At 27.6% G+C, this 23,111-nt stretch overlaps 2 protein-coding genes across 2 annotated transcripts; both read left to right on the top strand.

Moving 5' to 3' along the window:
• The first annotated feature begins 6,882 nt into the window (after positions 1-6,882).
• LOC114168754 (cyanogenic beta-glucosidase-like) lies at positions 6,883-9,955 on the top strand. The gene is made up of 13 exons (XM_028053673.1): positions 6,883-7,078; positions 7,203-7,272; positions 7,367-7,425; positions 7,721-7,796; positions 7,906-7,983; positions 8,066-8,153; positions 8,231-8,486; positions 8,570-8,685; positions 8,777-8,994; positions 9,091-9,122; positions 9,200-9,302; positions 9,417-9,525; positions 9,608-9,955. The coding sequence occupies exons 1-13, from the start codon at positions 6,917-6,919 to the stop codon at positions 9,798-9,800; spliced, it is 1,560 nt and encodes a 519-aa protein (XP_027909474.1). The 5' UTR covers positions 6,883-6,916; the 3' UTR covers positions 9,801-9,955.
• Positions 9,956-18,676: 8,721 nt separating this feature from the next.
• Positions 18,677-21,719, top strand: LOC114169674 (cyanogenic beta-glucosidase-like). The gene is made up of 13 exons (XM_028054933.1): positions 18,677-18,935; positions 19,054-19,123; positions 19,215-19,273; positions 19,426-19,501; positions 19,587-19,664; positions 19,759-19,846; positions 19,936-20,191; positions 20,279-20,394; positions 20,480-20,697; positions 20,816-20,847; positions 20,958-21,060; positions 21,148-21,259; positions 21,354-21,719. The coding sequence occupies exons 1-13, from the start codon at positions 18,759-18,761 to the stop codon at positions 21,544-21,546; spliced, it is 1,578 nt and encodes a 525-aa protein (XP_027910734.1). The 5' UTR covers positions 18,677-18,758; the 3' UTR covers positions 21,547-21,719.
• The last annotated feature ends 1,392 nt before the right edge of the window (positions 21,720-23,111 follow it).

Below are 23,111 nucleotides of genomic sequence, written 5' to 3'. Positions count from 1 at the left end.
ATTGCATCGTTTTTTAAGCATATACACTTAATTTTCTCCAATAATAATTTTTTTAAAAGCCAAGCCATACTTTTTGATTAATATAAATTTATTTATTTAATTATATTAGAAATAAATTTCACTTAAAAATTGATTTAGTTTTATCTGAGGATTCATGTTCCCTAAAGCAGCAATTTTCTTTTCTTCTGTCGACGAGTCTCATGAAATCCAGAAAAAGTGAATGTAGGACCACATTATTAAACAAACATATCCAACGGATAAAGGTTGAAGAAACAGACACGAAAATGGATAAAGGTACGACCAAATTCCAGATCAAAACAATAAATACTCAACCAGTATTTATCCATAAACTATTCATACAGGTCTATTAAGGATTTAATTAATTAACCAAAACTATTTTCTGCTTGTTTTCCTCCCTTAGATGGCTAAATTAATTTTCTTTTATTTTCTCTTTCTCTCTCTCTCTCTCTCTCTCTCTCTCTCTATATATATATATATATATATATATATTCAGAGAATTATTCGGTTATAATTTTTTATATAAAACAAAAATGAAAAATTAATTGTCAAATTTTATTATGAATGATCAAATTTTTATTTTGATTCATTAAGTCTTCTGGTTAATATCTTCTGAAATATGTTATTTTTGTTTTTTATTTTTATATGGATTAAATATTTCTATATATTCGATGTCATTTTTTTTAATATGCAAACTCTGAGATACAGGTTAAACACTAACAAAGTATTTTTTGTTTTATTTTCTCTACGTTGTACATCTCTAAAGGAAGGATATTACCCACAATAGATGGAATCCCATGAGAGGTTTTTCTGATTAGTTGTGATCACTTTGCCACTAAGTTACAGTGTTTCTAATTGATGAGAGAAAACAGTAGAAATTGAAGTGTTATGCATCTTTTCCCGTGTTGTTTTATCTCCAACTGGTTGGTGTAATAAAATAAAATTATCAAGTTCAAAAATTATTATCAGAAATAACAAGTTTAAATCATATTTAAGAAATGTTATAAGTTAAGTATGTTTTTAAGTCCCTAAATTACAATTTAAAATTAAATTTTTTTTTAAATTTTGATATATTTTGGTTCCTAAATTTTAAAAATTAATGAATATAGTTTTTTAAATTCAATTATGTTAATTTTTTTTACATGTCGTTGATAGTATTAAGATTGTTTATACCGTTTGTTACATTTTTAAAAATATTGACGTAATTAGATTAAAATGATTATATTAATTCATTTCTAAAGTTTAGAGACCAAAATATATCAAAATTTTGAAAATTAACTTTATCAAAGTTTTAGATAAGGACAAATTTCAATTTTTGATCAAGGTTTAGAGGCTAAAAACATAACACATGTTATGTTAACAAAATAAATTCCATTATTAGTAACAAAATTATTATTTATTTAGAAAATTAGTGAGATACGTGTGGCATATAAATGCACCTTACAAATATTGAATTGGATATTACTATAGTTTAATAGTTTGTGAAGGAAAACTTACTAATGATAGAAGTCTAGCTTAGAGGGCGAGGAATGAGCATCTAAGCGGTTGCAATAAATAGCAGGGTTACTGCAAACAAGGAAAGTTTTACTGAGACGAATTTGTTGACCACGAAGTTCTTAGAAGATAATACTATATTTAGCCAATTTGGTATAATTTAATCTCACAACGGTTTTGAGTTTAATTCAAATATTTAATCCTAATTAAATTGAAACAAAAAACTTTACCGTAATTCTACACACACACACACATATATATATATATATATATATATATATATATATATATATATATATATATATATATATATATATATATATATATATATATATATATAACATTCTTAACTATAAAATTTTAAGTCATTATTTAATAACATTATTACTTCTAAGTTTAAGACTATAACAATTCTTTAATATTGTATTTTAAAATAATATTTCTTAAAACATATCAAAATGTATGAGAAATATGTTTGATGGAGAGTTTACACAAAGAAAATTAATACTTAATCTTCTAAATTATACGATCATCCCATAAAGGAAAACACAACAAGCAATAAAAGGAAAGAACACAAGCCTATAAGTTAATGAATTTAATATAAGACTGGGAAAGAAATAAATCATATTAGAAAATAGATCTGAGAAATAATTTAAAATTTGTACAAAATTAATATTTGTTAGATACTCACATAGTCTTCTTTCTTTTCCTTATCAACATATTGTTGAATCACTCAGTCATTGAATACTTTTTATAAAATCTAGCCAAAAATTCAAATGGTTCATATTCATTAAAAATAACTATCTAAAGTTAGCCCACATGACTCTATTCCCAAAAACTCAAAACACATTTCTGTAACATGGTTCAAACAAAGGAATACATCTAGACATTGCTCTTCTGGAAGACTAGTGTATTGAATTGACTCATGAAACTCTGCACCTGTCATGCTTGTTTCCAAATTCTTCATTGATGTTCCAACTCTCAGGACCAATGTTCCTAACTAAGCCATGATAGAATTAATCACACATGATTATCTTCCATGTCATACTGTCCACCATGTAGGGTCTCCTACGAATAACACCACCTATATATATCTACCTCTACATGAGTGAAATACTAGTTGAGTCAGTATAGTTTCACCTAACAAATTTTTTCCAATACACTTGGATTGACCCTAGATTAACATTTCTCCTTGAAAATAACTAACTTGACGACTATAGGACACTAAATTTTCCTCAACCATCATACACTATCAAACATTTGCCGATAAAAAAAAATACACTATCAAACATAACCCAAAGACATCACTTAGTCATACAATCACATAAATCACACAGTTTCTACTAAGCCAACTCTTCAATCATCACTTTTATATCAATTTTATAATATTACGTACCATTATCAACCACAATATTCCACCGATCCAATCCAACAATTTCTCTTACACTCGATAATTTCATTGTATATACCAAGTTTTCTTCCTCTTAAATTTCTTAACTTTACTAGTAACATTATTCATTAAACTTAGCAACATTCAATCACTATAATCATACCACTATTATTATCTTTCAACTGTAAAATATTAAATTTACAAGAAAATTAACTTGTTTTATACAACTCTTTCTATATATTAAATTCTAACCCAAATCCAGGACTCTCTCAATACCATTACAATTATTTCTTAACATGCTTGAAAATACACCACATAAATTTTATTATGCAATTTCTTATATGCTAACAATTAAAAGGTTTCATCATCTTACAATACGCCAAAAACTAAAACATATTTGTACCGAGAACAACGTAGAACATAAAAACAATAACCACAAAGTTGCGTTCAATTAGTCTACTAAAACGAAGAGATAGTGACAAAAAACTAAATGTTAGTATGGGATTTTATTTGTCTTTGAACAAAAAAAACAAGCAGTTTACATTTTTCTTACTAATTTTGTTATATATAGGTATAAATGATTATGATGATCCATTTCTCACTTGAAGAATCTCTCTTGGATATTTATAGAATTGATTGTCATTTGTATTATCTTCAAGAAGCATTTAAGTAAGTTAATTTCTTTCCCTTTTTTTTATAGAAATTATTTAGTTTTAAGTTATGGAATTTATTTTCTTTTAACTGTTTTATTTTGAATGTAAAATACAGGAATGATCACTCTTTGACAATTTTGAATTGTCCTTTGGTTGCAAAATGCGATTTGGATTGAATTGTGTAGATTAAAGAAATGGCTTGAAAAGATATCCTAAACTTTCTTCCTTATATGCGTTGAGGTTATTTTAAAGGAAAATATTTGTAGGTTAGAGGAGGTAGATCGGGAGAAATAGGTGGAATGTTTGAACAAAATGTGCATTAGAAAGGTAATTTTAGGAATTAAAAAAAGAATGTATATGATAAGTATGCAATTTAACGATTATTTCACACGCATACATAGCGTGGTGGATAAACCCGTAAGGGTGGCTGCTGGTGTGCTTTTTGGAAACTGAGTGAATAAAAATTTGTCAACTGTCATAAATTCTACGAATAGTTCAAATAACGTGTTCGTTCCTCAGTTTTTGCTCAACCCAAAAACGTTAATTAACAAACACTCAACAAAAATTGGAAAAACTTCTTATAGAGGAAGATTCAGTCATAGGGATTTTTCTTTTAACAATTCTTTAAACTATTTTTTCTTGTATTTATAGTTTTTTTTTATCAATATTACATCGTTTATGAAAGATATATACTTAATTTTATTCAATGATAAAAAAAAATTACTTAAAAGTTTTTATTTTCAGGATTGATAATGGTTGTAGAGCAAGAATTTTGGTGAGTGGAAGAGTGTTAAGAAATCCAGGAAAAGGACACATTCTTAATTTAAGATGTCCTACGGATAAAGGTTGAAGAAAGAGTGATGAAAATGGATAAAGGTAGGACCGAATTCCTAGTCAAACTAGTATTGGTCTTTTACACATTGTTTGGTTATACGCGTCGTGTGGTGACTGAGTGACATATATGTTTATTTATGGTAATCTTTGTTCATGTACGAGGAAGGATTTGAAAAACAAGATTTGATCTTCGCTTGGGTGAGAAGAGATTATGACGCGGAGATGTGCAATTTCGTGAAGGCAAAAACGGTTGAGGAAGAGAATCATTCTAATTAAGAGGAACCGATTCTAAATTCAATAAACTCAGTAGAGAATCAATTATCCTTCTTTATATATATATATATATATATATATATATATATATATATATATATATATATATATATATATAAAATATTAATTTAATAATAATAGTAATATTAACATTAATTATACCAATTAAATTTGTTTGTTTAAAATATAATCATTCGCATTTTATTTTAAATTAATTTAACTTTATTTTATATCAATTTGAACTATATCAGAAAAATTATAATATTATATTCTAATCTATTATAAAAAAATTTAATTTTTCATATTAATCAAATCATTTACAAATTTTTAGAATTTTCTCACACAAATCTTTTTCACTTTCATTTCTTTATTCTTCTTCTTCCTCTTTTTTCATCTACCATGGCCTCCTCTCTTTCTTTTTCTCTCCTTCTTCTCACCCATATTCAACTAATTTATAGCAAATATATTCTTCAAATTTGATGCTCATTTAATGATGAAATTACCAACAAATTAAAAAAAGAGAGTCATTGATGAAGTTATAAGAAATGAATAACCGACAGATTTATTAATAGATTTTCAATTAATTTAATTTCTGACAAATTTAAAAAAATTAAATTTCCAACAAATCTAAAAATAATAAAAATTCAGTTATAGATAAATAGTTACAGATGGATTAACCGACGAAGTCTACCATGACATGATCAAAAATATTCCTCAATAATAAATATTATAAGTTATCGACAAATTTTATCAATAAATTCATTACCGAAAGATGTTACGATAATAAAACTTATAGTTTACCAATAAATATTACCGATAATTCCATTATCAACAAAAATATCTATATGTAATTCAAATTTTATAATCTATCGATAAAATTTGCTAATAAATTCTGTTTTATTAGTTTTTCTTTTCAGTAATCGTTTAAATTTTTTTGTAATGGAAAATAATAGAAATTGAAGTTATTTATCTTTTCCTGTGTTGGTTAGTTGTATTTAGACCTTAGGTCATATATTTTTTACTTGACAGACTTTCAGAAAATAATCTAACCTCATTTTTTGAACAAAAGTTAGATTATATCAAACCCTACATTTTTTCAGGCTCTTCGACGTATTTTGAATTCTAGTATTACTCTTATCATGTGAACAAAAATAGCATTACAAAAATTATTTTAAATATGGACTGTTTTAACAAATTTTAAAAGTGTTATAATATTTTACAGAAAATTAATACTGAAAAAAAAATCAACATTTTGAAACAAGATTGTTTTACCACTTTTTAATAATTTTCTTTCAAAATTCTTTATAAATTATCTCAACATTTTTTATAATTTCTTTACTCAAATTAGTTTTGATATATTGAGTGAGTTTTTTTATATAAAAATATTTAAAATGAATTCATTACATTCAGTAATAAAATCAAATTATTGGGCACAAGAATATTATTATAAGAAAATGTTATTTATTAAAATGTATAATTGTTTGTAGCAAAGTTATTATTTATTTATAAACTTAATAAGTTACTTGTGGCAGTGATACACCTTAAAATATACTGAATTCGATATTAATATAGTTTAATAGTTTCTGAATGAAAACTTACTCCTAATAAAAGTGTAGCTTTAGAGGGCGAAGACTAAGTATCTTAGCAGTTCCAGCAAATAGCAGGGTTACAGCAAAAAAGCGAAAGTTTTACGTAAGACGAATTTGTTGACCACCAGACTTTGTTCGTTAAAATCTTCATTCACAGCTTTCATAAGTTCTGAGAAGATAATATATATTTAGCCAATTTGGTATAATCTAACTTAAACAACGGTTTTGAGTTTAATCTAAATATATAATCCTAATAAATTTTAGAGAAAAAAATACTTTACTGTTCTATATAAACTTGAGTGAAAGTATATTTTAAACAAAACGCTTGCAAAAACAGGGAAGAGTACAACGCTAATTTCATATTATTATCTTAATCTTTACTAAGTATGATGATATTGATATACGTGTTTCCGAGCATACTTACGATTATCATGTTAGTTTACGTGTAATAGTAAAGTTTATCAAAATTGGTAATCTTTTTCTGACCAATGACCACGCACATCATACCCTTAGAAAAACATCGCTTTTTGATTTAACTTTCTTTGGGATGGAAAAAGCAAGAAATGTTTGAATATTTTTAGAAAGAATAATCTGAGAGTAGATAAAGGTTTTCGTCTATAAAAGGAACGCATTTGGTGAGAAAAATCAAACACAACCAAGCAAAAATGGCATACAAAGAATACGTACTGCTGCTACCTCTCATTGTTCTACTCTCTTCATTGATTACTGTCACAGAAAGCTTTGCCCTTACCCCACAGATAGATTTGTTGAATCGCAACAGTTTCCCAAGTGGTTTCATCTTTGGTACAGCATCCTCAGCGTACCAGGTACACTCATACAACGATAACTATGTTTTGTCAATGTTCAACTCCATATGAAACACCTTCACGTTGCATGTTCAAATGTTTTAGTTCTTTCTATCAGCTTTTTATTGTGTATGTATGTATGCAGTATGAAGGTGCAGCGAATGAAGGTGGTAGAGGACCAAGCATTTGGGATACCTTCACTCACAAATATCCAGGTAAATAAATATATATGTCTCTGGTTTTCTCTTATACCCAAGATCTTTTACAAAAAATTATAGAATTATTGATATATGGTAATTAAACATGCAGAAAAGATAGAGGACAGAAGCAATGGAGATGTTGCAGTCGATTCCTATCATCGCTACAAGGTATTTCTGATTCAAAGTTTTTGTTTCTTTGATGTAATTTATCAACATTAATCAGATATTTGCATAATAGAATATGAAACACAGTGTTGCTTTTTTAAATTTCATTTCTTATCAAAATGTAGATAATGTCTTTGGAACATTCTAACTAAATTAATTGATTATTTATTACTTAGATTAGATCCTTGGAAAGCTCAACTAAGAAAGAAATGATAAAAAATCAAAAGAATTGTTGTTTTATTTTTTTTCCCATCGATCGCTTTCAAATAAACATGATTTGTTGCATCATATGTCTCAGGAAGATGTTCAGATTATGAAGGGTATGAATTTGGATGCTTACAGATTTTCCATATCTTGGTCAAGAATTCTTCCGAGTAAGTCAAATATAGACCAATGATTATTTTATACTGAATTTACTTGTTATGTGTTTCATTGTATAATGATTTATTTATTTATTTACATAAACTGCATATATATCCACAGATGGAAAGCTGAGTGGAGGTATAAACCGAGAAGGAATTGACTATTACAACAACCTTATCAATGAGCTACTGGCAAATGGTCAGAATAAAAACTTTATTATGGATATTTTTATTATGCTTTACATATATTAATCATAATGTATATATTAAAATAATTTCAGGTTTGGAACCCTATGTGACGATTTTTCATTGGGATGTTCCTCAATCCTTAGAAGATGAATATGGTGGCTTCTTAAGTCCTCGCATTGTGTAAGTTCTGCAATTTAATTAATGTTTTGCTGAGATGTTTAAGGAACGTTTCTAAAATTACACGATTTTTATTACAGGAAAGATTTCCAGGACTATGCAGAGCTTTGCTTCAGGGAATTCGGAGATAGAGTAAAAAAGTGGATAACTTTGAATGAGCCATGGACTTTCAGCGACAAGGGTTATGCATTAGGGGTTAAGGCTCCTGGTCGATGTTCATCTTGGTTGAATGCTGAATGCAATGGTGGTGATTCTGGGACAGAACCCTATTTGGCTACACACCACCTACTTCTTGCTCATGCTGCTGCTGTTAATGTCTACAAGACTAAGTACCAGGTCTGTTTCTATTTAACGGCAACCTCGTACTTGTTATGTTTGTTACAGTGGAACATGTTTTTGAATATGTTTTATGGATGCAGAGATTTCAGAATGGTGTAATAGGCATAACACTGTATTCAACTTGGTACGAGCCACTCTCAGATACCAAACGTGATCGAAAGGCTGCTGAACGAGCTATGGACTTCTTGTTTGGATGGTGTGCTAAAACATTCTTATACTTTTATTATCTATACGAAAGAAATCACTATGTAATGTTTTATTTATTTCATTCATTTGTTCCGCCGCAGGTTTATGGATCCACTGACAAGAGGAGATTATCCAGAAAGCATGCGTTCTTTGGTGAAATCACGATTACCAAAGTTTACAAAGGATCAATCTAGATTGCTTATTAATTCATTTGATTTTATTGGCATAAACTACTACACTGCGAGTTATGTCTCCGATGCACCAGAATTAAGAAATGGCAGAGGCAGTTATATGACAGATCCCCTCGTAAACTATTCATGTAAGAAGTCTCTTCTTTATTAACTTATATTTATTTTATGTTGATTCTGATCTTTATAGGTAATTTTTACATGTTTTTTTGTTTTTGTTGTTGCAGTTGTCCGTGACGGAAAACTCATTGGTGAAAATGTAATCTTCTTATGACCAAATTGTAAATGCCTTAAAATTTAGAATGTTTTTCTTAATTATGCTTCGTAATTATGCAGGTTGGTTCAGATTGGTTGTACGTTTATCCAAAAGGGTTTCGTGAAGTTTTGCTATACACTAAAGAGAAATACAACAATCCTTTAATTTATATTACTGAAAATGGTAAATAACTTTTATTCTCACATTTATTTCCATTTGAATGTTGTAGTTATAACAATATGAAGAGAAAATGATGAAAAAAATAAAAATAGTGACATGGTTTACATTTTCATGCAGGTGTAAATGAATATGATGATCCATCATTATCACTTGAAGAATCTCTCTTGGATGTTTATAGAATCGACTATCATTATCGTCATTTCTATTATCTTCTTGATGCAATTAAGTAAGTAACATTTTTGTTGACCTATTTAAAGATGAGTTGAAGAATGAATTTTTGTAATTGTTTTCTTTGATATATATTACAGGAATGGTGTGAATGTGAAAGGGTATTTTGCTTGGTCTCTTTTGGATAATTTTGAATGGGAATCAGGTTACATCATGCGATTTGGAATGAACTTTGTTGACTACAAGAATGGTTTGAAAAGATACTCAAAGCTTTCTGCGCTGTGGTTCAAGGATTTTCTCAAAATAGAAACCAATCTTCGTGATTCCATGTAATAATTCAATTAGTATTAAAAATTCTTTCACAATTATATATTGTAAATATGAAATTGCTAGGATTGTTTTATTCTTGGGTAGTTTCTTATGAAGTTGAGATTCTTATAAATGTATATTATATTGTAAAAATGAAATTGCTAGGATTGTTTTATTCTTGGGTAGCTTCTTTTGAAGTTGTAATTCTTATAAATGTATATATTGTTGAAGTTGTAATCAATAAAACGTTTTTTTATTTAAATACATCATGATATTGTTGCATATGTTGTAGAACCCGTAAGAGAAAAAAAAAAATTAATGACACCAACATATGATAATTAATAATGACACCAACGTAGAAGAATGTTGGGAACATAGGTTATTCTTATCCCTTAGTGTCGATGAGGGAGATTTATTCAAATAATATTCTTATCCGTATTCTATGGCAATTTTTGTAACTATATTTTTATTAAACAAAAGTTTGATGGTCCACAATGTTCTTGACAGCAGAATCTAACTCAGTTTATAAATATTATAATTAACGTCTGAACCCTAACTTAAAGCAAAAGTCGATCATTCATTGGCTAGTTCAGATGTCAAGTTTAGAGAAATTATTCATTACTTTGAACGAGTACTCATTTATAGTCTTTGATTAGTTTTATTACATTTTACAAATAATTACATGTCACGAGTAGATAATTATGATCACCGTCTAATATTTTTCTTTTCAAAGTCACTGCTGACTCAGGATTAGGACAATACACGAACGACGATATCGATTCCCCGCAGCTTAAAACATTCATGGATGTCTCAATTTTATTTATAACACCATTAACTTCAATTTAAAATATTAATAAAAGCAGTCGATCATATTAATGTGAATATTATATGTTACCGATATATTTTAAACAAAATATTTTTTCTTTGCAAGTGTTTTTTTAATAACTAATTCTTCAATTAATTAAATATGTATATTATATATATATATATATATATATATATATATTATATGATAAAAATTTCATATTATTCATGACCATTTTTCTTTGGTATCTATAAAAGTATGTCAGTAACAGTGTTTTTTCGATAGATTTCTGACAAACAAAATTTTGTTGATAATATATCCATTTGTAAAATTACTAACAGATTAAAAAACAACAAATTGATATATAAAATAAATTTAATAAACAAAATATAAACAAAAATGTTACCTTTTCATTCAAGAACTATTTTGTTGCTTTGTGTTCATCAAATGAAAAAACCCTAAACATCGAAGAACCTATTAAAGCATATATTAAGTTTAAGAAACAAAAGATTAAACAACTAATAAACAAAATCGATCATCCAATAACAAAACAAATAGTATGCTCCTGAAATATATGAATCCACACAAATCAACAAACAATTAAAAAAAATTAATTAAAAATCATTTATTTCTAGTTTGCATGGAATGAAAATGGAAACTTGAAACATAAAATTCAGAGATCAACAAAGTTATTACCTTCCAAATCCAATCAAGTATGTCCCTCCTAACATCCAATAACAAATATAGTATGCTCTTGAAATATATGAATCCACACAAATCAACAAACAATTAAAAAAAATAATTAAAAATCATTTATTTCTAGTTCGCATGGAATGAAAATGGGAACTTTGAAGCATAAAAAATCAGAGATCAACAAAGCTATTACCTTTCAAATCCAAGCAAGTATGTCCCTCCTAACACCCAAATCCAACTTCCCACTTTTAAATCCAACTTCCCACTTTTCAGCCTTTGCAAGTAATCAATCATCAAAAAATGCAAGTAATCTCAAAAAAATTGAAAAACAACAAATTGATATATAAAATAAATTTAATGAACAAAATATAAACAAAAATGTTACCTTTTCATCGAAAAACCATTTTGTTGCTTTGTGTTCAAATGAAAAAACCCTAAACATCGAAGAACTTATTAAAGCATATATTAAGTTTAAGAAACAAAAGATTAAACAACTAATAAATAACAATGTTATTAGACCAATATATCAATCAAAAAAGGAAAAAGTAAAAGTTGGAAACCAAACCTATATATCATACCTTTTAACTGAAAAAAAAATAATATGAGCAAGTCTTTCGACTTGCGGACAAAGAAGATAATAAGAAAAAGGAGATATGAAAGGTTTGGAAGGGATCGCAGAGGAAGAGTTGGAAGAAAGAAAGGTGTGGAAGGGAACCACGAACCAAAAATAAAGGTGAAAGGTTTGGAAGGTCCGGAAGTAACCATAAACCTGGTAAAGGAAGGAGAAGAATCCACAAATCGAGAATGAGTGCTGCAAATGGTGCAGATCGCAAGTGGTGTTTGGGTGGTCTGAATGTATTTAGGGTTTTCGTTTTAGGGGAAAAAATCAAAGGGAGTGTAAATGAGAATTTTGGAATCTGATATTTGAATTTGAATTATGTCATCAAAGCTCATAAATGCAGACATGTCCATCATCACGACTGAGCGACTAAGCAAATTCAGATGCATTTAAAAGTGGGCGAAATTACCAAATACCCAAACACAAATTCACTACGGAGTAGAAAACAGGGACAAAACAGTAATAACATTTTCAGCTGCTTAAACCATTCCAACAGGGTATCAAAATGACGAAAAAACCTATTTATCGGACACGTGTCAGATAATTAGATAGGGGTGTTACGGTAATATCCCTAGTAGTTTGTTTTCTTAGCTTTTAAGTAGATATATCCATTTGTAAAATTTACTAACAAATTAAGAATTCGTCGGTAATTATCAATAGATGTACCTATCGAAAAAACATATCGTTAGTGACAGCTACATTTGTTGGTGATTATTGATGCACATTTAATCTATCGATAATTCAAAAATGTATTTTATCAATGAATTAATCCATCGGTAAGTCTATCAGTAAATATTACGTAAACTTCAAAGTTAGTTTTATATGTTTCTTTACCACACACAAAACAGTATAAAATAGCACCAAATAGACATACATAAAAATTTCAAATCACAAGTAGATTTGTCAATTATAAAGACAAAATATCAAATATTCAATAATGAACATCCAAGCTTATATCACATTAAATGTAAACATATCACAATATTAAACATAATGTACTAATATATGTAAACATAAATTCAAAATTCAATCCACTCAAGCAAACACAATCCTCATTATCCATATTCAAACTAAACTAATCCTAATAATAACATAATAATCAGAATCAATGTGTTCTTGCTTAGGGTTAGCCTACAATAGGTTGGGTTCGACTGGTGTGGACTAGGACGGTGTTAGGTTGGACTGAGTTTATTGAAGGACATGGTGGTCATGACACTACTAGAATTTTTCATATTACATGGTTTTTTCTTGCAAATTTGTTAAGAAAAATTTGCAAAAAAAAAAAAAAAAAACTTTTTTCTGCCATCTTTTCTAAGAATCCTAATTTACATGTATTTTTTTGGTGAGTAATTATTTCCTACCACACTTTTCGCAAAATACTTGCGAATTTTATAATTTCATAGAAAATAATTGCCTGCCAATTAAAATTTTTAGAAAAATTAACATAAAAAAAATATTTTCTTATAAATTCTTTTAACAAATTTACAAAAAAAATTCTCATGTAATATGAGAATTTTTAGTAGTGAATATTTAATATTTAATACTTCCTGCACCCTGTCATTTCCTTTCTGCACTCTGTCACTTTCGAAATTTATTTTTCAGAATACAATAAGCAAATTTCAGATTTTTTTTTTCAAAAATCAATACCCCTCTTTTTATGAAATAATTTTTTATGGGTGGGAGATGAAATTTTATGGGGTGCAGAAAGTTTTGACCTTAATAGGCTCATCTGAAGATGCGGAAGGCCCAGTGTCTTGTTTTTGGAAAACAAATTAAGGGCTCTTGGGGGAGCAAGCCCACTCCACCTGGAACTGCTGGATCTCTGTTCCAATGAGTAAGATCCGGGAGTGCATGCCTTCAATTATAAAATTAAAATGCTATAATTTATTAAAACTTAACATTAAAAAATATATATATCGACACACCCAAAATCTTACTAGAAGGTAAACTTTAAATATGTTGAGAAAGTCAATATTAAAAGGATAGCTTTAAAGAATAATTCTGCATGTGTGTTTCTAAAATTCTTACCAAGACTTATGTTCCAACATATCTTGAGTTTATTGAATTTTTATTTGAAATTGAAGAACAACGATGAAGACAATTCCATGTTTGCACTCAAGGTACAAAATCGATAAGATAAATCTGAATCATATTGTCCGAAGAAAAGTTTAAGAAGATAATCTAAAATAAAATTAAAAAAGATAGTATAGATTATTAATGCATAAACAATAGATTGTGTAATGTTTTAATGAATTTTTCTATTATGATATCTTATTTAATACTCTACTCATGTATTTAATAAGTGATCATATCTTCGTATTCTGATCTTGAACATAATATTTTTTTTTCTGCTGGTGTCTGAGTGTCAGTTTTTATTCTTGTTGGTTACCAACCATTCAAATACAATGCGTATTGAATTATCTTAACTTTATTTATTAGCCATAAAACGCCAAGATTTTTTCAAATGTTTGTAAAATTAATTACGTTAAATTTATTAATTAGAAGGCAAGTTTGAGGGTTGGTAGACAACACATGCACACAACCTTAGGTATGGCCTGCACTAAACAATGTTTTTAGAAAAACTTATTCAGCTTTGACTAGTTAAACAAATAATAAACAAAAAACATATATAATACATTTATGCACATAGATTGCATCCAAAAGCATATAATAATGCATTATACTGACTCTGTATGTATTGAAAATCATGCATACATACACTCATTTTGTACCATTTTCAGTCGAAAGTACTCTTCGCTTACATTCTCTTGTCTTATATTTTTTTAAATGTATCAAATATAAAAAACAGTAAATATTATATCTCGTCGTGTGCTTCATAAAGATTGTTTTGGGATAAAAAGTTTTTTGAAGTATTAATTTATTACGAAAATAACTTTCACAAATTTAAATAGTTTGATGTCCTTTCATTTTGTTATTTTTCTGTAGAAAGTGGATTTTAGACAATTTAAATGAAAAAAAAACTTCGTTTAATATATCTAAATATAAAATTATTTAATTATATTATAATCACAGATAAATTTAACTTTCAAACATTAATATTGACCAAAATACTATATTTTAGCTTTAAAAAAATAAGTGTAAAATTATTTTTAATTTTTTAGTAAATAAATATTTTTCATAGTAACCAATTGGCGTTAAATTGGACAATAAGTTATTTAGAAAAAAAAAAACTAAAAAATGTCAAAAAAAATTTCAAATTTTTTATTAAATAAGTGTTTGTATTAGCCTTGAACATATGCTAACTTAAATAAAATAAGTTAACACATACTTAGTTGACAATGATTTTATTTATTTTTAATATTTATATTTGTTTAAGTTAGTGACACTAAATTAGATATTATAAATGTATATTCATTCCTAATGATATTAATAATAAATTATTTTAATCAAAGATCCAAATTTAATGATGAAACATTTTCTCACACACCATGTTCTTACGTTATTTTTTATATAAATCTCATTACACTAATTTTCTTCATTCATATTCATCTCTTTTTTCACACTCATCTTTCGCTTATATTCATCTTCTTTATTTACACATGTACTTCATCTAAATTTTTGTTCTCATATCCTTCATTTAAATTATTCTCCTCATCTTTTTCATTTATATTTGTCCAAAATATCTCCTTCATCCACATACACATTCTTCATCTAATTTTTTTTCCTTATTCCCTTCATTTAAATTCTTCTCTCTATCTTTTTCGTACATTCTTATTTCCTTTAACCACATTTATCTCCTTCGTGCACAATCATCCTTCACATATATGCACATCTCCTTTATTCATTATTATGTTATTTTTTTTTTCATTTATATTTATTGAACATGAAAACATTATATGAATTTTTTTTAAGTTATTATTATTAGTGTCGGTCAAACCGACACAAAATAACTAATATTAAAATAGATTTTATTTAACATCAATTAAACCAACACTAAATTAAATAAACATTAAGACAAAAATACAAGCTAACACTAAACCAATTTAATTGAAAAATCAATTTATGAATTAGTAATAAATTAGTGTGGACTTAAAGCAAGTCTTAAAAACAAAATGAAATATTAGTCTATGATTTTAAAGGCTCTTACATTCGGAACCCAAATTTAATACTAATAAGTAGTAAGCATCAATTTTTACTTGTTAGTGTTGACTTAGCACTAAATGTCTTTTTTTCTTTAGTGTCATATTTAATAATAACAGTAATAATATAACTTGATCAATTAAAAATATATCCATTTTCACATAATTAATTCAAACGTACATAGTAATTTCCGTTGTCCCAATTACAATAACTTGGCAATTAACGTGGATGAAAAAACTCTTCGTTATAGAAAAATCAACCCCGTAAACTTTAAGAGATTAATCAATTTTTCCATTGACAATATCCTCTATTAGAAAAAAAAGAAGAAGATAATGCCTTCTATTTTTCTTTTTAGTTGATCATATCTCCGATGTAATAACACGTATATGGAATGGTTGGATATACAATTTTTTCATCATTCAGAAAAAATAAAATAAAAAATTGACATTGAAAATTTGGGTTGGTCAATTATGAATTGCATAATATTTTATTTTAGCAATGTGTTTAAACGAAGATTTGGTTACTACAATGTGAAACCAATGAAATCGCTGATGTGGTGATCGCGTGGCGGAATTTTAAAATATAACAAGATATAAATTCTATATGGGAAATATATTTAATTACTGCCTTTTAATTGTGGAGGAAATAAAGGTGCAATCTTAGTTCTACATTTTGATCCTTCATAATTTCATATTTTCAAAATTACAGGAATCAAAAGTGAATTTATGTAATTTCTTTTTTTTTTATGATGAATTACTATATTTTATTTTTTATCCTAATTGTTTAAATTCGTGAAATTAATTAATTATTTTAGTTGTGAAAAAATTATTTAAATAGTACTTTTAACTTTGAAATAAAGTAATTTGGATAAAATCTACGAAAAAGAAAAGATTTATATAGGAGTCCAAAGGTATAAAATTTTTTATTTATACAAAAAAAATCCAATAATTTTGAGAGAGACCCAATAGATAAATATTTTCAATTTAAACGATTTACCTTACAAATCATGCGCTTATATTGAAAATTCATTTAAAGTCTTGCACTCTAAAAAAAAGTTCATGTGATCAACATTCTTTTGGAAAATTGTTTAAGTAATATTATTTCTTTGAAATTCATTTGAATTCTTTGAAACCACCAAAATCGGTAAGATTCGTGGTGAATTTGATGTAAACATTTTCAACAAATTCAAATCCAGTGCTCTCAACACGGGTTTCATAATGCTTGAATTGAATTAATATAAGAAAGGTCAAATTTATATAATTGCTCGTGCATCAAAGTTTAGTCAAATTATTGGATTAAGATATTTTGACTTATAACAGCATTTTATTTAAATCAAGTTAAATATTAATTAATTGGTTGTTGGAGACAAAGTGTGACTAGCTCTTTGTTTATTCATAAAGTCCTAAAAATATATTATTTGTTGGACCCAAAGTAGAAAGTCATCCAATATTTCAAAGTATACTCAAATCACACAGCACATATGTTAAAAATATTTTAATCACCTTATTTTTCTTCTTCATAATGATGTTCATAAAAGGTTTGTTCAAAGTCCATAACATACCAAAACGTTTACTAGAACTGAAATCAAAACGAATTTCTCAGAAATTACAGAAAGAGATAAACATGGAATTGGCCTCGTATTATTACTGTCTGATGATTGCGTGGATATAGCATGGTAAAGAATTTTCTCAGATGAATAATTTTGAAAGTTCATTTGATTAATTAACATCATTGTTTTGTTTTGGATAAGATTGTCTTCAACATCCTCAAAATTTGGTTACCCCAGTCAACAAATTACACCAGACCTCATCCACATATATAACTTTTTTCGACACAAATTATGTACCTTATTTTTTTATTCATTAAAATACCATTTTATTTGCATTAAAATAAAAAAAAATGTTTAACGCGTAAATATTTGACAAAATATATTCAACAGAGATTATTAAATTCATGAGTACATCAAACATTAATTCAAATACAGAGAGCTGGATTAAAAAAACAAAACAAAACTAAAAGCCTTTCTCTCTTATAACAAAAATTTAGATTTGACATATATAATAATCTAAATTCATGATTTTAATTACATGAATTAAGTCGATGTGTATTGAGAGATTATTAGATGATCCACTGATAATAAATTTTATAATATCACATATGACAGATTTATGGTTTGATTTGAATTTTAGTTTGACGAATAGTTGCACCAGTAATTAACCATTAAGAAACGTTGGTCAAATTAGAAGTTAAACGCGTAACCAATCCATATCCAACCTTAACACCAACCAACAAAAGGTTGCTATTATACCTACCGTATAGGTTGTAGGGTTCACGTACAGCACTTATTATATTAATGACATATGTTTAAAAAAATTATGAATATATATTTGAATGACGTGTCTTTTATTTTATAAACACTAAACCAGACATTCTTGCTAATTAGTAATTAATTAGTAGTTCAGACGTTAAAAACAAAAAATAAATAAAGTTGGTGAATGATTCCGTGAAGAAAATGTGCTTTGTGCATATAACATAAAAAAATGCCGCCATATTTGTCATTCAACTTTGAATTTGTCAAAGACAAAGCTCTGGTATATTGTTTTTCCAACATCAGCGTACGAGACTCTGTGTCTGTCAATCTGCACATGCTACTTTCCCTATATAAACACAAACCTGTGGCCACATGAAGCAATGAATTAACGAGAATCGTTGACAGAGAAAAAAAAAAAAACAGAAAAGAAAAGGTTAAGCAGAATCATTAGAAATGGCATGCAAGAGCTTTTGCATTCTCGGCCTCATTACTTTTGTTCTTGTAATCAGCAAAACAAATGTTAATTGCATAGAAACCGATGCAGTTGATCCTATTGTCGATGTTGCTTCTCTGAATCGGGATAGTTTCCCACCAGGTTTCATCTTTGGGGCTGGATCCTCATCTTACCAGGTATTAATTAAGACTAATGAGATAGACTAATCAAATATTAATTAGTACTTAATGTATCTGTTCATTTCACTAATAAGACATGGTCTTGATTATGTTTTCCTCGTAAAATGTAATATAGTTCGAAGGTGGTGCGAAAGAAGGTGGTAAAGGACCAAGTGTGTGGGATACTTTCACCCATAAATATCCAGGTATAAATTTTGTTTCCCAGATAGTTAACTTATGGTTTAGTTAATATCTTAAAAGGAATTATATAATTTACATGTATGAATCGACTTGCAGAAAAGATACTGGACAAAAGCAATGGAGATGTGGCTATAGATACATATCACCGTTATAAGGTATATATGATTTCTTCAAAGTAGTATTTTACTAAGTCATTCTAAAGATATGATAAATTAATTCTTACTATATTTGAATATTGTGTTTGCTTTTATTTTAATCGTTGGTGCAATATAATTAATAACATATACATTACACATAAATTTTACAGGAAGATGCTAAATTTATGAAGAATATGAACTTGGATTCATACAGATTCTCGATTTCTTGGTCCAGGATACTACCAAGTAAGTCAAATGCTGAACGATGATCATTTTAGACTAAATTTGACAATATAAAATTTGATTTTTACAAACAATGCATTCATTGCAGATGGAAAGCTTAGTGGAGGTATAAACCAAGAAGGAATTGACTATTACAACAATGTCATCAACGAGCTATTGGCTAATGGTAAGCTTCAAACTCAGTTTTCTTTATCCCACATTCTTCTTCAGTTATTATCAATGGTGTATGATAATTAAACATGAACATTATTTTCTTGCAGGTATAAAACCATTGGTAACTCTTTTCCATTGGGATCTTCCCCAGGCTTTAGAAGATGAATATGGTGGCTTCCTGAGTCCTCTCATAATGTGAGTTTTGATTCCAAACTATTAATTACTGCACTCTTGGAAAGTTCAATGGCTAGTTTTGTTGATCAAACACTTGTATGAATCTTCAGCAAGGATTTTCGGGATTATGCGGACGTTTGCTTCAGGGCATTCGGAGATAGAGTTAAGCACTGGGTTACACTGAATGAACCATGGACTTACAGCATTAATGGCTATGCAAACGGAACCATGGCACCAGGACGTTGTTCTAGTTGGGTAAATCCAAATTGCAATGGAGGGGATTCTGGTACAGAACCCTACATAGTTTCACACCACCAACTTCTTGCTCATGCAGCAGCTGTTCGTGTATACAAGACCAAGTACCAGGTTTGTTGTTACTTTGTTAAGAATCATTTCTTTTATCAGTTCAAACTTTGTTCAAAAACTAATACATTTTGAAACGTGCATGTGCAGGAATCACAGAAGGGTTTGATAGGCATAACCTTAGTTTGTAATTGGTTCATACCATTCTCAGATACCAAATTTGATCAAAAAGCTGCTGAAAGATCAGTGGAATTCATGTATGGATGGTAAGAAATCAACTTCTGTTCCTCTTCTCTTTAGTTTGTTGGAGTTAAATAATGGAAAACTAAATCAAAGGTTGTCGATTTTCAGGTTCATGGATCCATTAACAACAGGAGAATATCCGAAAAGTATGCGATCTCTTGTGAAATCACGGTTACCAAAGTTTACTGCGGAGCAAGCTAGGTTACTGATTGGTTCATTTGACTTCATTGGCATAAACTACTATTCTTCAATATATGCCTCTGATGCACCTCATTTAAGCAATGCTCAACCGTACTATGTAACTGATTCTTTAGTCATTTCTGAATGTAAGTAATCAATCTAAAACACTTTTCATCAATTTTCTAAATTGCTTATATATGTATCTTGAGTTTGATCATGGTTAATTAACATTGGCTTGTGTTATATATGTGTTAATAATTGCAGTTGAGCGTAATGGGAAGTCCATAGGTATAAAGGTATGTGTATACTCTCACTAAGCTTGCAAATTTATGAAATTTACTTTAGTTTAATCCTTTAACGAAGTATGAAACTAATTAATTAACCTTTTAATCGTATAATTATGCAGATTGCTTCTGATTGGTTGTACGTTTGTCCAAGAGGAATCCGTGATCTTGTAATGTATACCAAAGAAAAATACAACAATCCTTTGATTTTCATAACTGAAAATGGTGAGTAAAAGAATTTATATATAATATTTATGTTCTCAAATATATAAATATTTGGAATATATTTAACAAGAAAAATACATTTTGCAGGTGTAAACGAATTTAATAATGACCAAACACTGTCATTGGAGGAATCTCTGTTAGATACTTACAGAATTGATTACTATTACCGTCATCTCTTCTATCTTCGTTCTGCAATTAGGTAAGTAGTATTTTACATTCCTGAAAGGTATTTTTGGTTATGCAAGTTATTTTATTTTATTTTTTTAATTTGTTTTCTTCGTACGTTGTTACAGGGAAGGTGCAAATGTAAAGGGATATTATGCTTGGTCTTTATTCGACAATTTTGAATGGTCAATGGGTTATACTGTGCGATTTGGAATGACATACGTGGATTACAAAAATGGTTTGAAAAGATATGAGAAACTCTCTGCAATATGGTACAAGAATTTTCTCAAGAGAAACGATAGACTTTTTAATTCCATTTAGTGATTTTGTAGTTTTTATTTTTTATTTTTTAAATTCCATCTTTGAGAGCTCAGAAGATGGAGTGATATTGTAGTTAAGATTCATTTGTTCAATATACTTGTATATCATTATTTGTATTTATTCTAAACAAGTCTTGTTCATAAAGAAAGCAGATATGAATAAAATTGATTAATTATTTGCTACTATGATTAGAATTGTTTTTTTTTTTATTTCAATGTTTGTTTGATTGGAATATAGAAAATGAAATTTAAATTCCTAAAAACTCAAGTATATAATTAGAGGAAGATGTATAATTAAGGGTGTTGGAATTGAATTACTTGACACAATTTTTATGAAACTCTTAATCATTTATACAATTAAGTTCTCCTCATTAACCATTTAGTTTTGTTAATGAATATCGAATTATTTTAATAATTAAATAAAAAAACTTATTTTAAGATTGATAATGTAACAAAACTGAGCTAAATTTTATTCTAAGAAATAAAAAAAAAATATTAGGTAATTCAATTTATATTAAAATATAGAAACTATTTTTTAGTAGAATTCTACATCTAAAAACAAAAAATATGAAAAATATAAAAACTACATACTTATGGTAAGACAAGGGGCGACCCATAAAGTTTTCCAAACTCCTTCAATTTTCTTTTATTGGAAAAATAATATACAGTGGCATTAAAATTATTATAACCCGTATATGAATTATTTACTATACAAAATGATAGTATGAGATTTAAAAATAAATTTATTACTTCTCAACTCTTAAAATAGATAACATTTTAAACTTGAACCTAAGCCCTTTCAGTAATTTCATTCAAGGTTTGATTCACTATGAAGTGCTCCAAATTTGAATTAATATCCTTTTTATGTGTGATCAAAATTTCAAAACTTGCGAAGTCCTTTTCGAGTTATTTCTTAAGAAAATAATTTTTTTTAAGAAATCTCCAAATTTCAAGTTTATTCCCAATGTTTTCCTCTTATAGGATTTCGTTGGAAAAATTTAATTTGCCCAACAAAATTTCTCTGTATTTTATTATTTGTCTCATGTAAGTGTTTAGTGACTTGCCATTATTTAATGTCATATTGTTGTCCTTTTAAGGATTTCTTTTTACATTTTACTAAGTCCAAAATTATTTTTCCTTTGCAGTATATATATATATATATATATATATATATATATATATATATATATATATATATATATTATTTTTAGTCTAACTAGTTTCGGAATATGACTTCTTATTATATTGGATGCCCTTATAATATAAAATATTGGTGTTTAACCACTTGTCCAACTTATTGAATTTCGTCAATAGTTTAATGAAAAGATTAAATTGAAATTGAAAATAATAGTCACCATTAAAATTCCAAGATCGAAAATTACATCATTATAATAGTTGGTAAACTAAAAACTTATCAAACAAAAAATGATAGAAAAACTAACCCAAACTTGTTTTTATCTAAACCAACTCTATTTTAAAATTAAAAACTGAAAAGGTCATAACCACTTAACGAGAGTGGTGTAATTAATTAAGATCTGGTGCCGATCACATTTTTCATTATTTTAT

This window comes from Vigna unguiculata, chromosome 11, assembly GCF_004118075.2.
Source record: "Vigna unguiculata cultivar IT97K-499-35 chromosome 11, ASM411807v1, whole genome shotgun sequence".
Taxonomy (NCBI): domain Eukaryota; kingdom Viridiplantae; phylum Streptophyta; class Magnoliopsida; order Fabales; family Fabaceae; genus Vigna; species Vigna unguiculata.
This window is presented reverse-complemented; position numbering and strand designations above follow the sequence as displayed.

What these genes read in the sequence shown, in the direction of transcription:
- LOC114168754 (XM_028053673.1), top strand. Translation starts at nt 6,917, where the DNA reads ATGGCATACAAAGAATACGTACTGCTGCTACCTCTCATTGTTCTACTC. An exon ending in CTTCACTCACAAATATCCAG is followed by an intron (nt 7,273 to 7,366) that starts GTAAATAAATAT and finishes TTAAACATGCAG; the next exon opens with AAAAGATAGAGGACAGAAGC. An exon ending in TATCTTCTTGATGCAATTAA is followed by an intron (nt 9,526 to 9,607) that starts GTAAGTAACATT and finishes TATATATTACAG; the next exon opens with GAATGGTGTGAATGTGAAAG.
- LOC114169674 (XM_028054933.1), top strand. Translation starts at nt 18,759, where the DNA reads ATGGCATGCAAGAGCTTTTGCATTCTCGGCCTCATTACTTTTGTTCTT. An exon ending in CTGGATCCTCATCTTACCAG is followed by an intron (nt 18,936 to 19,053) that starts GTATTAATTAAG and finishes AATGTAATATAG; the next exon opens with TTCGAAGGTGGTGCGAAAGA. An exon ending in TTTCACCCATAAATATCCAG is followed by an intron (nt 19,124 to 19,214) that starts GTATAAATTTTG and finishes ATCGACTTGCAG; the next exon opens with AAAAGATACTGGACAAAAGC.